The 14,230-nt window shown below is 30.9% G+C and overlaps 3 protein-coding genes across 3 annotated transcripts; all 3 read right to left on the bottom strand.

Moving 5' to 3' along the window:
- Positions 1-5,800: 5,800 nt before the first annotated feature.
- Positions 5,801-7,437, bottom strand: TrpRS (Tryptophanyl-tRNA synthetase). Its single transcript, XM_070646168.1, has 4 exons — positions 7,280-7,437; positions 6,949-7,216; positions 6,613-6,795; positions 5,801-6,518 (listed from the first exon to the last, which is right to left on the bottom strand). The coding sequence occupies exons 1-4, from the start codon at positions 7,353-7,355 to the stop codon at positions 5,873-5,875; spliced, it is 1,173 nt and encodes a 390-aa protein (XP_070502269.1). The 5' UTR covers positions 7,356-7,437; the 3' UTR covers positions 5,801-5,872.
- Positions 7,438-7,605: 168 nt separating this feature from the next.
- Positions 7,606-9,666, bottom strand: LOC139094970 (protein takeout-like). Its single transcript, XM_070646205.1, has 5 exons — positions 9,527-9,666; positions 9,381-9,464; positions 9,055-9,321; positions 8,167-8,193; positions 7,606-8,084 (listed from the first exon to the last, which is right to left on the bottom strand). The coding sequence occupies exons 1-5, from the start codon at positions 9,582-9,584 to the stop codon at positions 7,780-7,782; spliced, it is 741 nt and encodes a 246-aa protein (XP_070502306.1). The 5' UTR covers positions 9,585-9,666; the 3' UTR covers positions 7,606-7,779.
- Positions 9,632-13,165, bottom strand: LOC139094969 (synaptic vesicle glycoprotein 2B-like). The gene is made up of 4 exons (XM_070646204.1): positions 12,509-13,165; positions 11,835-11,917; positions 10,699-11,584; positions 9,632-10,591 (listed from the first exon to the last, which is right to left on the bottom strand). The coding sequence occupies exons 1-4, from the start codon at positions 12,961-12,963 to the stop codon at positions 10,357-10,359; spliced, it is 1,659 nt and encodes a 552-aa protein (XP_070502305.1). The 5' UTR covers positions 12,964-13,165; the 3' UTR covers positions 9,632-10,356.
- Between the last annotated feature and the right edge of the window lie 1,065 nt (positions 13,166-14,230).

The following is a 14,230-nucleotide window of genomic DNA, read 5'->3' as shown; positions in this document are numbered from 1 at the left end:
ATTATATCTATCATGTCTTCACAATATTTTCCAAGTTTCCTGCATTCTTTTCTTGATACCCGATATAGTAGGAAAATAAATTTTCATTTTCATTTTCATTTTTTTGCAAAAAATACACGCAAGCCACATACGAGATAAATATACAAAAAAAGAACACAATCATGTATGTATGCCCCTTCATGTTTCATTCCCATGTATATGTGGAAATATTTTTCGAATGACTAATTGCTAATGGCATCAACATGATGTGATTTTTTTTATAGTTTGCATTTTGTTTCATGCATTTATACAACTAATTCATCAAATTAAGAGATCGTCGTAGGGAAATTGTAAGTGAAATTTAATGCAAATGACTCATGACCCAACATACGAATCACATTGTTGCACATGTAAATGCGTCAATTTTAGTGCACTAGAAAAGCGCTAGACATTACATAGCCCAGAAATTGGTGTATACAGTTAGTGAGATGTCAAGTTTAAAATTGTTTGAAAAATTTCCTCTTTTCTAAAATATCAAAAATAGCTTTTCATCATGCACTTGCAAACTTACATTACCAGTCAGTATACATATTTGCATCACATGTGAAATTTAAATTAGAGTTATAAAAGAAGATTATTAGAGATGTCAAGTCTGTTACTTCTCTCGTGATTTTTACACACGTAAAATATTCATCATAAAAAAGAATTTTTCTTGTTTTGGGAATTCACGAGATGTGCAGTCAGAGATTTCAATAAGAAGACTTTTTAATGCTTTGAGGATTTAACTTGATGAAATATTGTCTTGACTCAGATTTTAATGAAATTTGCAAACGGCACGAAAGGAATGTAGAATGATTAAGTATTATTAAATTTAAAGTCTCAGCTAGTGTGCAATTTATTTAAATAGGGCAATGCTGGGATTAAAGTTAGATTGGTTTTTAATCTTTTCGAGATTATTTTCGGAGCTCGGAAAATGAAGAAACTCAGACTAGCTGAAATTTGATATCAATGGGAGTAATTGATGGTTTGCCTAGTTTTTAAACAGATGTTGAGTATGGATAGGTGGATCAGGTCATTGATCGGGCTTCTGTGATTGTTTAGAAATTGAAACTTTTGGTGCTTATTGTTATTTTAACATTATTGTGTAATTTTCAGGTCAGTTCCTAATACTATCTAAACATTGTTTTGCTATTGTCTTTTAAGTCTTAGTCGTACGTTGCTAATCTTCAAATGTATTGAAATTAAACCAATTCTAAGTGCAGCACACCTCATCCCAAGATTATCTAGATGACTCCTGTAACAACATCAATTATTACACATTATTACACTTCCATATCTATAAAAACAAATAATCATCCTCCAATTTTCGATTCAACTCATCATCCCACATATCTTGGTATCTGATGATTGGCCATAAAGTTGTGGTAAAACCCCTCATAATTAATGCATATTAAATATATTCCCACATTTAACATTGAAACATCAAATTTGTTAAATTATCCAAAATAGCAATCAATAAAATGCCAATGATATAAATTTAATTACTTGGTATTCTTAGAAGCTCGTCTTGTTATCACTCATTTACCACTAATGATTGGTTATGTTGGAGATGCTAATTGTCGAATTCTTACGACTAATTAATAGCATCAATTAATTTAATATTTATTGGTATTTCTGAAGTTTATAAGAAGAAGTAATTAGACCATTAATGACATATTTTGTCACCCTAAATATTAATTTCTGTCTTTCACTCAAACCCACAAAACAAATTCTTTGGCAAATATCTCCACAAATAGAAAATATCTTAAATTTTATGATTTGTGGCATCGTTTACCATGCCTCCTCTATCTGTCGCCATATCTTGTTTTCATAGTCGCACTTACATTTCTTTTCAATTTGAAATGATGACAAATTTCACGATCGTGAGGTTTTTAAAATTAGAACAGATTCATAAATTCTTCCAAAAATAAAAAATCAGAGAGAAGAAAAATGAGGAATTTTTCATTTTTGATGTTGATCTTTTCGCAAAACGCAATTCTTTATGTCAAATTAATTCTGTTCATCACAACCTCACCTTCACAAGATTGAAATTTATTTGTTGTGGAAGTTTATTTGTATAAAGTAATTCAATGTTAATTTTACTTACAGATTTAAAATGATATAGATGATCCCAGTTAACTCGATTTCTTCCTTTTCTTTGTTTTGAGCTTTTAAGGAAATAAAGGCGGCGTTTTATTAGCTCATTTTGTAAAATGTGATTTGTTGATGATTGTGTAATTAATTAAAGGTAACTATGATTAAATTAACTTTAATTATTCAATTTATTCGTGAAGAAAATGGTTTGTTTACTGTTTAATTCGTGTCAATTACTTATTTCCCATGAGAAAAATACTCAATATATTACTATTTAAAATTTACAAAGCCGTTGAGAATTCTTGTAGTTCTTACTTTTATTACTCATAACAATTTACACAATTTCTCATCATAATTAATTCCTTTTGAAGCATCTCAGTTAAATACTCATATTCATCATGTTCCTTCAAGTTTTTGTGCGTTTGTTCAACTTACAAGATAATTAAATTAATGTAATTTCGCGCTGTAAATGATTCTCATTAATAATAAAACTTAAATAAAAAGTTTTTACGACATGAATATGATTTCTTTGCTCAAAGCAAACCAATTTTCCTACCCGTAAGAGATGAAATAATCAGATTTTTACATTTAAAAAGACTGATGTGAACCATAAAAAAAGATGATGAAAATGGAATTTATCCTTCACATTGTTGATGAAATTAAAAATAGCAATATATAGATATATATTATAATAAAAAGCAGAAAGAGTTCTTTTTTATAACTTTACTCATGAATATTATCCAGACGTCTCTTTGTTCGCATGAGAAAATTTATTTATTTTAAGAAAAACATTCCATGAAATTTGCTCTTGTTTCGTTAAAAGTGGGCGAATAAGTTGATACCGTGGGAACTTTTAAGAATAATTTATGATTGCCGATCAAAATATAGATCGTGGATTCAGGATTATTATTGTTGCTAGAATTCGGATGACTTGATATTGTGATGAGCTGTCCACTTCAGAAGAATACAATGAATTGTTTAATTACAGCTTTTAATGCGTATTGATTGATTGATTAGTCATGGATGTTATTAATAGAGTTTGATCTTAGATCTTAGGGATTTTTACAATTCTTCTTCACTATCTTAACCGATAACTTAGAAAGCAGGCTATGAATTGACTGGTTGACATATTTATGGACAGTTGAACAAGATCAAGCAGTTTCAGACTTAATTGTCGACTTCAGTTTAATCAGCCAATTTGATTACAGATTCTGATCCTTTCCAACATTTGAACTCAACTTTTGAGGTTATATTCCTGAAATATCTTCCAAAAGATCAAATGACGTCGATCCGAATATTTTACGCTCTGCCGACACTTAATGTCATCAAAATCTTGGATAAAATCCATAAAATTCTAATTTTAAAAATAAATCCAAGTAAACAAAGCCAAAAAAGCATTTCATTCACAAATTACCGCCTCCAATCAGCTGTCTAAAAAAGAGAGAGTCTCGCAAAAATATTTTTCCAACCTCAGAACGACATGACACCACATTAAAGTCCCTCACTGTCATTGCCATTGCCATTGAATGAGCAAAAATAATGAAAATTTCTTCCCCTTTATAATTAAAATTTTCTTCACCTTCATTCCACAGACAATAACATTGATGTTAAGTAACAATTAAGCATATTCATCGCCATTACAAGAATGCGACGAAGTGAAATAAAAAAAAATATTTAAATATTTCTTATGACACTACCAAATTAAGAAATTTACATTTCTTCCATTTGTAGACTTCAGGCTTGAAAAGTGCCAACAATCATGATGATTTTTTTGAATGAATTTTAATTAGATGCTAGCTTTTGGCATAATAATAATAATAATAAGTTGAATGGCACGAGAGTAAAGCGAATTATAATGAACAACAACAACAACAAAAAATTAAAAGCTGTGAATGAATGACTAGGAAAATGTGTCAGAAATGTTGTTTAATAATCTCAGGGTGGCTGAGAAGTTTACGTTTATTATTCATGAGGGGAAAAAAAGAGTATCGAGATGAGGAATGTGCGGAACATCAGTGTCGAGGAAAAGGTTAGAAGCAATACTTTTTTTTTGGAATATTCACAAGATGCCAACTTTAATTTCATACTTTTTTTGTGTCTGCGGCTTTTCGTAGAGAAAAATTTGCAAAATTATTTTTGAATTAATTTTTTTTTCTGCTGCTTGAATTTTTATCGCTTGAGTTATTTTCGTTTTTAAGAATTTATTGTGACTGGTTGAGATTTTGAGGGATGAAATTTATGGTTTTGGTTGATTTATGGACTGAATTTTTGTAATATTTGGCATTTTTCGATTGAAATGAAAAGTTTTTGTTTACAAAGCTTGCTAATTTCATTCATAACCTGTTAATTTGAGGTCAAAAGTATATTTTTGAGTATTTTAGTATCGCAGTCGGCCATAAATTATCGAAAAGTCATCAACAAAGTCAGCAAAACAGCAGCAATATGAAGGAAACTCAAAACTCAACGTGAAATTAAACAGATTTGCTCATAAGCAAAATTTGTTATTTAGGCCACAACTTAAGAAAACATTTTTCATGTTTATTCACTTTGCAGACTCTCTAATCTATATATTTTGATGAATTGGTCAGATGTGGATACATTTTTGGGTTATTTGAGTTCAAATGACTGTGGAAAATCAAATAAAGTGAGATCTCCTGTCAATTTTTGAAATGTTACAATTTATTTGAATTTTTAAATGTTTATTATAAATTAGCGGAAATTTAAGCCACCAGCGCGTGTCATTCCATCAATTGAGACCTAACACAAGCAATCCTTCACCCCAAAAACTCAATGCAAGTCTGTAAAATTCAGCGAAAGTATGTTGCCAAAATAAACAATCACTTGAACTTAATAATCGCGATCCACTTTTTTCCTCTCACAATTTAAATATTTTTCTTTCCATTAATGATCCTTTAAGAAGTTTCAATGATATTAAGATAATTATTTTAATGAAAATCTAAAACTCAAACATAGAAACTGCAATTTTATGGCAAAAAAGTTTTTTGCTGTTTACACTTCTTTACGTTCCATAGCTTTTATTAGGTTGTTTGACTTTATTATGCGATTTTTAATATGAATTTTTACTTTATTAACTTTAGTGAAGATGTTGAGTATCTGCTTAGTGGGAAAGTTTTTGGAATTTTGGTTAATTCAACTTGAAATTGCGTACGTAATTTTACGTAAGGGTGAAAAAACGTACGTGTTTTTACGTTACACTAGAAATTACGTACATAATCATGTGTAAATCTCGAAATTACGTACGTAAATGTACGTAACTCTTAAAAATACGTACGTGTTTTACGTAAATCATGAAACTGCGTACGTAAAATTACGTAAAGCTACATATTGCTTGAAAGACTTAATTAGTAACGGAAAACTTTTGCAAAAAAACAGTTTATCGTGATCTTTTAAAGACGTTGTAAATATCCTCATAATTAAAGCTTATCAAGTTCACAATTAAATACTTTAAATTCCCATTCAAATAATTTTTTATCATCAGCACAAGTTTCTAGCTCAATGAAAATTGATCTGCATTGAAAAACTGATACAAAAGAGAAAAAAAAAATTCCTGCAGCGATAAAATTTTATTCTTTTCGTTTATTGGAGAAAAATTAATAGAGCAGCTAGCTCAGTGAGTAGTGAAAGTATTTGCAGCACATTTCAATTATGTCATTGACACTCAAAAAAATTGTCTTGCAGAAAAAAAGCATTAATTTAATTTAATTTTTATTTCTTAATTCATTTCCGTACAGAAAACAGTTTAACATTTCAATTTCCTCACTGTCATGAACTGCTGCACTACTTCATCTGTTACAAGTTTCCTTTTCTCTTGATGCTCAGCAATGAATGGCTGCAAACAATCGATTGCCAGTTTTCGCATTTCTGTACTCGACATTTGACCAGAATTGTAAGCATTTCGTATTCTTTCCAATTCTTTATCATCTTCCATGAAGAATGTAAGGAGACTATAAGGAACGTCAGTATCACAATTTCCTTCTGTTGAGAATGCATGCTCATTAAGTTTCTTGGAGATCTCATCTGGTGTGTCGGTTAGGAAAATTGCAGAATTAAAGTCACTTGCTGACATTTTTGATTTTGCACCTTGCAATGCTGGGAAGAATGCTGAATGTATAAGTGCTGGTTTTGGAAATCCTAAACGCGGTGCTACATCTCTAAGCATACGGAAATATGGATCTTGATCAATTCCGCATGGAATCAATACTTGTCTCTTCTTATCACCGAAAATGAATGGAAAGGTTGATGACAGTGCAGGTGCTGCTTCAACAGCAGGAAATCCAATTTTTCCTAATTTATCAGCTTCCGAAAAACCGAAGATTCCTTTAACTTGATTATATGTTACACATTTCTCAATTCTGACTATGTTTTTGTAGAATTCTGGACATTGTCTGTGAATGGAATGAATTTATGCATTGATGTTAGACAATAAGTCGTCAAATTCATGTCAAAAGACAATTTTAAGGAATTGACACAATAACTCACCCCATAAAGCATAGATTTGAGAAGATAAACGTCTTTTCAGGATCAAATCCTAATGCAATAATATCTCTAGCATTTTCTACTGTTAATCTTACTCCTTCTTCAACAGTAAGGTCTTTCCAGATGACTTTCTCATCATCAGACATTTGAATCACGAGTGGAACATCGAAAGCTTCCTGGAACCATCTGTAATGAATTAATAATGTTGCGTCATTAATTACTTAGGATTAAAAATCAACAAAACCTAGTAAGTAGTAGCTTTTAGCTTTTAAAACTAAGATCCAGTAGCTTATCATAAACATTAAGATTAAAAACTAAAAAACATCCAGAACTACTCACTTTGTAATAATAAATGCCACTAAATGTCCAAGATGCATAGATTCCGAAGACGGTCCACGACCGGTATATAAATAAAAAGGTTTTCCTTGTTCGTAGGCATTGAGAAGTCCAAAAAGATCGCGATGTGAGAAGAAAATTCCTCTTTTAATAAAATGATGAACAGGCTTTTTAGCTACCTTTTCCAGCCTCTCAATTAGTGCATCGTCAATCCTTGAACTTCCAAATCTCTTAATTAATTTCTCATAATCAACTCCTGTGTCGTTGGCACCTTTTAAGAATTTTCATTGGATGAGAAATTTTCATGACTTTTTACATCATTTAAATGACTTACTCTCAACATCCCATGGCGTAACAATATCTTCTTTCTCTTGTTCTTTTGACTCTATATTCACTTCAACTTCTGTCATTGTTTTTATTTCAATATTTTCTATCTAATTTAAATGTTTAATAAATTTTACTGTACACGTTGAATTTCACAACCCAATGTTTACGTTTTTTTGACGTACGTAAATTTTTACAAGGGATTTTCAAATTCAAAAAGTTCGTTATTTCAACCGTCAATTTTATTCGCAAATAATTACACAAATTTTCTAATTTAATGAGAAATTTATTACCAAATTATTTTTTTAACGATCAAATATCATACAAATAATTACAGTCAGTGCTTTTACAATTCACATAAAAGCAAATCATTACTTAATATAGACTTAATGAGTAAGAAATTCAGTACAATTGAGTATTTTTTTGTTCATTTCACCAACGATTAATGTTTAATGTATTCTGTGTCGAAATTGCTTGGTATGAAGGCTAAAGGATGCTTTTAATATCAGCCTAGTCGCTTAAAAACATCTCATCGTACGGAATAGCCGCAAAAACTTTATTAATTAGCGACTCGTAAATTGATGCAATTGCCTCATAAAGCTTCGGCTTTATCTCTTCATGAATTTGCTTCCAATTTTCATTAAAGAATCGATTTGTTGTGTCACTTAACAATTTATTTCCATTAAAGAGATTTGTAAAGTCAAATGCGACTCTATCAGTTACGTAGACGAGTCGAGACTTCTCGATTTGCATATACTCTTTTCCTTGTTTTATCACTTTTTTCGTCAACAGCTTCATCGTAATCTCATTGTTGTCTAAAGACATAAAGAAGAAATGTAACATCATTAGTTAATCATATTTTGAAAGTATTATTATGTTTGCATATAAACAACTTACATGAAGTCAAATTTCCTACTCCATTTCCTACGATTGTGAATAAAAAATTGAACATATGATTATTAGTTTATTATTATTTAATGAAGCAATTTAAGCATGGCAATTTTATAAATTGATTGAAAATTGAAAAAAAAAAAATGGTAGACAGTTGAATGAAGTAGTTAGAGCCGGTCATTTGAAGGGTATAATTATTATGTTATGGCTATTTGTGGTGATATTTGCAATATGTATGACGAAATCTATCGATATTTACTTTCTTCTAGTCAATGTAATCAAGTTTCCAGAAATTTATGCATGGAATTTTATAATTGAAAATACGTACGTAATTCATTACGTAAATTATACGTACGTAATTTATTACGTAAATTGTATGTACGTAATTTAATTTTCCAAAATTTTATAAAGTATTCAAATTTATGGTAAATTCAGAAATATTCTGAGTATCCTTGATAATCCTGACATCAAATTAACATTGTTGATGACTTTCCACTAATTTGTAACTTGATCTTGCAGGCAAAAACTTATAATTCTCAAAATTTACTTTAATTCAACACTTGATTGTTTTGAAGTTTCGATTAAAATACTTCTGCATCAAAATTCGCGCCAATTGCCTTACTGCTGATAATATCAATCCACTAACATAACACTTCAACTTAAATAATAATATGAAGCTGCGTTTCAGTAGAGTAAATCAGAAAGAAATTGAGTTGTTTACATAATTAACATTCACCGACATTATTCAATGTTTAGGTACATTTCTTGTAAAGCTTGTTTAATGGATTAAAACAGTGACACATAAACCTGCTTATTTTTATGTGTCTCGACAGTATATAACTCCACTGCATGATTATTGTTTCTTATTCAATAATACAGACATTAATTATTTACCTGCGACTGGAAGAATAAGAACACGGCCATCAATTTTGTATGGTCCAAGAATCTGCCATGATGGTATATTAAATTTAAGCTCCATTCTTGCATTGTCATAGTCTTTTGTAAAGCCTTGAATGCTTACGAACTTTGTTCTCGAAAGTCCAATGAGTTCAAAGTTCCTTAAGTGAATTTTAAGATTTACTGGGCTATTTCCACCTTGCTCGATATCCAATGCACGAAGTTTTAATGGATCGAAAACTGGAAGTCCTAACTCAGGAAATCCTGGGAAATATTTCACAATTACTTTTAGAATAATGAATAAGATTAATATGAACATTCACCTTGACTAGCTCTACTGACCACACTATTTGCAACTCTTATAAGACACTTTGAATCACCATAATGACACTTCTCTTGATCTGCAGCTAAAGTAAAAGTTACATTGATTATTTCACTGAAAAATTGATTTTTATCGAGAAATTCTTACGAAATATTGATGCATGTGCGATCTTGCATATACTTATTAATATCACAACGACACGCATTTCTGAGCAAAGCTTCACACTTGAGACCCGAGAAAAAATTAACTCTCTTTATTTAACTTTTTATGTTTTATTTCGTGTACCTATCGTTACAATTTTAAAAAAATACTAAAAGTTTTGCCTTAATCGACTGTGGCTTTTATAGATTTTCCTATATACAATACACCAAAAAAAGCTTACATTCAACTTGTGCTCCAGTGTTATTAAAAAGAGAGGAGAACTAGTAATGGAGATGGTCTATGAGATGCATAGAGTTGGACTTAAGCGCACTTTCTTATTTAAAACTAAAATTTCAAAAATTTTGAATTTTAAAAATGTCAAAAATTTGGAATTTTTAGTAAAATTTGACATAAACAGTCAAAATGACCAACAATCAAGTACAGCATCCAACCAAATCATGCAAAGAAAGCAGCAATGATTCACTATTTAGGTCACATAATTCACTTTCCTATAATTTTCTTACATAACAATTTCTGTATTTTACAAATTTATCTTAAATTAATTAAAAAAAGATCTAATTGTAGAGTCACTGATAATCATCGACTCATTCAAGACAATCCCACATGACATGCGGTTGGAACGAAACCACGTGCATCTTAGTGGTGTATTTTTAGCATGATAAGTGAATGTATGGAAGCCAAAATTATGCAATAGTGATATATTAAAGCTGTATTTGTGGATATATATACAGCTTTTGTAATGTTTTCTTTACTTTCTTCACTATTTCTCAGCTCTCTCTCATTTCCATCCATACATAAACACCTGATTAATTCTCCTAAAACTGTTTTTGTTTACATTTTTTTAATTTGCTGAGCATGAGAGGTCGTTTAGTGCTTTCTTCTCTTTCCAATGTCTGGTATTGTGAATGTGAGTAATCCACCTGATAATAATAATACGCAAGGTAGTAGCCAGGTGTATGAACAAAAGCTATCCAATGCAAGTCCAAGAAATTGGATCCAACTGCACTTCCAATTCGTCCGACCATCATTGATATTGACACTGCCATGGCTCTGTTGGATGAGATTGAATTATTAGAATGGATGCCTAAGTAACTGACCCACAATCCAACATGCCTACTAATATCAATAAAATGACCAAAATGGCCAATTAAACTTACCTTAATTTCGTCGGAAATAGCTCAACCGTCGATGAATTAATGATTGTCATATTAAGACCAGCTGTTTGTAGTATAACATAAAGATACACGGAAATATTTGGAATGTTGACGAACATCATCGAAGCACTACAGATTCCACAAATAAGCATAATCAATACGATGATTAAAAGCTTTCCCGTATAGTCAATAATAAATGAACAAATAGTCCATCCAACTATGTACAGAAAGGAAATAATAGTAATGTTGATAAATGTATCAATTTGTAAATGTGTTGTACAGTGACTCAATCCTTTTATAGCCGCAACTGTTTCATTTCTATGATGAAACGATTCGAGAATCTCACAAACTGTTGATGTTGCATTAGATGGATGATTTGCCATCCATAAATATGTTTTATTTTGTATTTCAGGGAAGAATGTCCAAAAGCCATTGATTGTTATCAAAATAGAGAATTGTAAGTAGCATGCAGTTATTGTATTTTTCAGATGTGGATGTTTGAATAACGGAGTAGTTTGGGTCCACATAAAAGTAAAAAATCCTTTTGATGCTTTGACATTTGCTTCATTGAACTCTTCATCCTTTATCAAGCTTTTGACCTCATATTCGAGTATTGATCTACCTGTATTTCTACGAAATATATCTCTAAGGATCTCTAATGTCTTTGCCTCATCGCCTTGGGAAAATGTATACTTTGGTGACTCTGGTATTAAAAAGATCAAAAGTATTGCTGATATTAAGTTCGGTATCGTGCATACGATGAGAAATATTCTCCATGTCTTGAACTGTAAATCTAAGAACGGTATGTAAAAGCTCCAATCGACCAGATTTAATAGAACAACTCCACTGATGGGATTCATAAGCGATGCAATGCCATAAACAACAGATGCTGTGCAGTGAGGATAATAGAGTAATATGAGAAACTTTGTAATTTTGTAAGTAAAGTTTATAAAAAGGTTGTTTTTAATTAAAAGGCGTCGACACATGTAGACAGATTGTCAACATACAATAAACGTCTAAACTTAGAATCATGGAACTACGTCACACTACGTCAGATCATTAAAATTATAATGATAAGATAAAGCAAAACGTGAATTGTATTTAAATTCACTCATTTTCGTACGTAAATGTCTACTCACCCAACATCATGATTTTCGCTCTTCTTTTCGGCACATGAAACTCTCCCATGAATGCATAAATAATCGATTGTGATGCACAAATGCTGAAAAATTGTAAAATATTGACGTTGAGATAGGTCATAGTGTGGTTTTTGACATTTTAGTTGGTATAATTTATTCATGTCACTGTTGTAATGCATTATGTTGAAAGGGAAGTGCTGTGGGAAGGACGAGATTTGATCTAAATTGAATCTAATTAAATGGTGATTTTGGAAAACACGAGATTTTTCAAGGTTATGGATGGAATTTTTTGGAACTTTTGATATTTCGAATCAAAGCAATCTTGAGGATGCTCCAAAAACTTTTAGAATGATGCTGTCGATAGAGATGGTAATGGATTTGGAATCGGTAATTGGCAAGCGGTTACCAGTGATATAGTCAGCTTCAGACGCAAACTAAGAAAGGTTATGAATCACAATTGATCTAAACATCCAGCGGAGTAAGTTAGTAAGAATCAAATCCCATAATGCACTTGACTAGCTAATACCAAAAAATCAACATTTGATTACATCATTGACAATAAAAAAGTCACTAATTAATGTCTATTCACTTTCACAAATATTGATTTAAACACAGTTAAATCCAACTTTAAAAACCAAATTTACTCTTCTTCCTCAACCTTCTCTAATACTCACAATATTCCATTCAAAAACCTCATGAGAGCCAGAAACCAAAATGATGTTGCAAAGCTTGAAATCGTCGCAGTTGCAAATGACAGAAAAAGTGCTGGAACTAAAACTTTCTTTCTACCTTTTGTGTCAGCAGCAAAGCCCCAAAAGTGAGACGACAAAATTACTCCAATATATGTTACAGAACCCAAAAATCCTTTATGTGAGTTACTTAAATTTAAGTCACATTGTGCAATTGGTAAGACCATTCCCATGCTGGTTATGTCAAGCATGCCACTTGTGAGAATGATTCCAGAGAGTGTGATAAGGATGTAGTTAAACATTCCATAATTTGACTTTGCAATTGCATCCTCAAGTTTAAAACTGTACTTTGAGATTCCCATCTCATCTGTGGATGTTAACGGTACTGATTCTGCTCGATGATTAGAGCCAAAAGACTCTTTTTTGTTATCTTTCTGCATTATCTTAGATTAAATCTTCCGTACACTTGTTTTGCATGCAAATAAACTTTTATTGCCCGTCTATAAACCATTCACAACTGTCACTCAACTGTTACTATTTAGTCTATTACCGGACAAATTTCGATTTAGAATAAATAAATTGGTTGATTGAAAACATTTAATTTATTCTTTTCATTTTTTGATTCAATTGCGTGTCCGTCGACCGAATATAACTGAAAGAATATTATAAAGCGATAATTTGTGGAATAAAATTCCAATGAGAGAAGTTTTGTATTTTTTGCTGAAACATAATCAACTTCTGTAATCGCAGTTATTCTCAGTATATTAATTGTTATGACTCATTGAGATTTATACAAGTAATTTGCAATGGTAATGAGAGAGTGACATGAGTGCAAAGGTTACTATTACGACAAAAATGTTGATTTGCACAATATGCTGAGCAAAAGAGTTGATTTGAATTTGGAACTGGAATTGATTCTAAGTCAGTTAACGTCTGGTTGCTTTGTTCTAATCAGATCTTAAGCTCAGATTCAGAGCTCGGAATCGAATAAGAGTTAGTATGGACAATTTGGTTATAGCCAACCAGACATTGCACAATACAAGTCAACATTAAGCTCTGATTTCGTTACTAACCCAAGTTGATATCACTAACCCTGAAACACTATAAAATTTCGAAATTAATTCCCAACTTCCGTAAACAATAAATTAGAACTTCATGAAAATTTCTTAAAATCACGCAGAACCATCAAAAGAACGCCAGCCATTAATCTTAACAATCCATAAATTTCTCAACAAGCATCTAAAAAATAAATTAAAACCAACACAAAGTCGAATAAGAAGAAGAAGGCAGAGAAGAATTTCCAATTAGAATTTGTGTAAGTAGCGTAAATAAGAAATTATGCTCACTCGTTTTTATGTTGAGTTGTTACGTATTATTTAATTTTTACTTACCCGCATGTTACACATACATTTAGTTATGATTGTGTGGGTTGAATCGATGACGTAATTAAAGTAAACATTGAGTTATTTATGACGTAGAAAAATTAAAATTTTGAGTGTTTACTTATCAGCAAAAACTGTTCTAATGTGATTATTCAGTTGTTACCAAGTCTATAAATAGAGACAGCAAACAAGTCGTGACATGATTTACGAATTAATCAAAAATATTGCATCGAATGTGTTATCCAATAATATCAATGTGTTAGTTTTGTTTATGTTTATTAAAGCCGTAAAAGGTCAAACAAAAGAGAGAGAATAAAAGTGAATT

The sequence above is a fragment of the Chironomus tepperi genome, unplaced genomic scaffold (genome assembly GCF_022539635.2).
Source record: "Chironomus tepperi strain 1889 unplaced genomic scaffold, CSIRO-AGI_Ctep_v1 contig_359, whole genome shotgun sequence".
NCBI lineage: Eukaryota > Metazoa > Arthropoda > Insecta > Diptera > Chironomidae > Chironomus > Chironomus tepperi.
This window is presented reverse-complemented; position numbering and strand designations above follow the sequence as displayed.

Excerpts from the sequence above, each read along its gene's own strand:
- LOC139094970 (XM_070646205.1), bottom strand. The coding sequence starts at position 9,584 with ATGCGTGTCGTTGTGATATTAATAAGTATATGCAAGATCGCACATGCA. Across the intron at positions 9,322-9,380 it reads GGTCAGTAGAGCTAGTCAAG|GATTTCCTGAGTTAGGACTT; the intron begins GTGAATGTTCAT and ends AATATTTCCCAG. Across the intron at positions 8,194-9,054 it reads TCTTATTCTTCCAGTCGCAG|GAAATGGAGTAGGAAATTTG; the intron begins GTAAATAATTAA and ends TCACAATCGTAG.
- LOC139094969 (XM_070646204.1), bottom strand. The coding sequence starts at position 12,963 with ATGCAGAAAGATAACAAAAAAGAGTCTTTTGGCTCTAATCATCGAGCA. Across the intron at positions 11,918-12,508 it reads AGGTTTTTGAATGGAATATT|CATTTGTGCATCACAATCGA; the intron begins GTGAGTATTAGA and ends ACAATTTTTCAG. Across the intron at positions 10,592-10,698 it reads CTATTTCCGACGAAATTAAG|AGCCATGGCAGTGTCAATAT; the intron begins GTAAGTTTAATT and ends CTCATCCAACAG.
- TrpRS (XM_070646168.1), bottom strand. The coding sequence starts at position 7,355 with ATGACAGAAGTTGAAGTGAATATAGAGTCAAAAGAACAAGAGAAAGAA. Across the intron at positions 6,796-6,948 it reads GTGGCATTTATTATTACAAA|ATGGTTCCAGGAAGCTTTCG; the intron begins GTGAGTAGTTCT and ends AATTCATTACAG. Across the intron at positions 6,519-6,612 it reads TCAAATCTATGCTTTATGGG|ACAATGTCCAGAATTCTACA; the intron begins GTGAGTTATTGT and ends TTCCATTCACAG.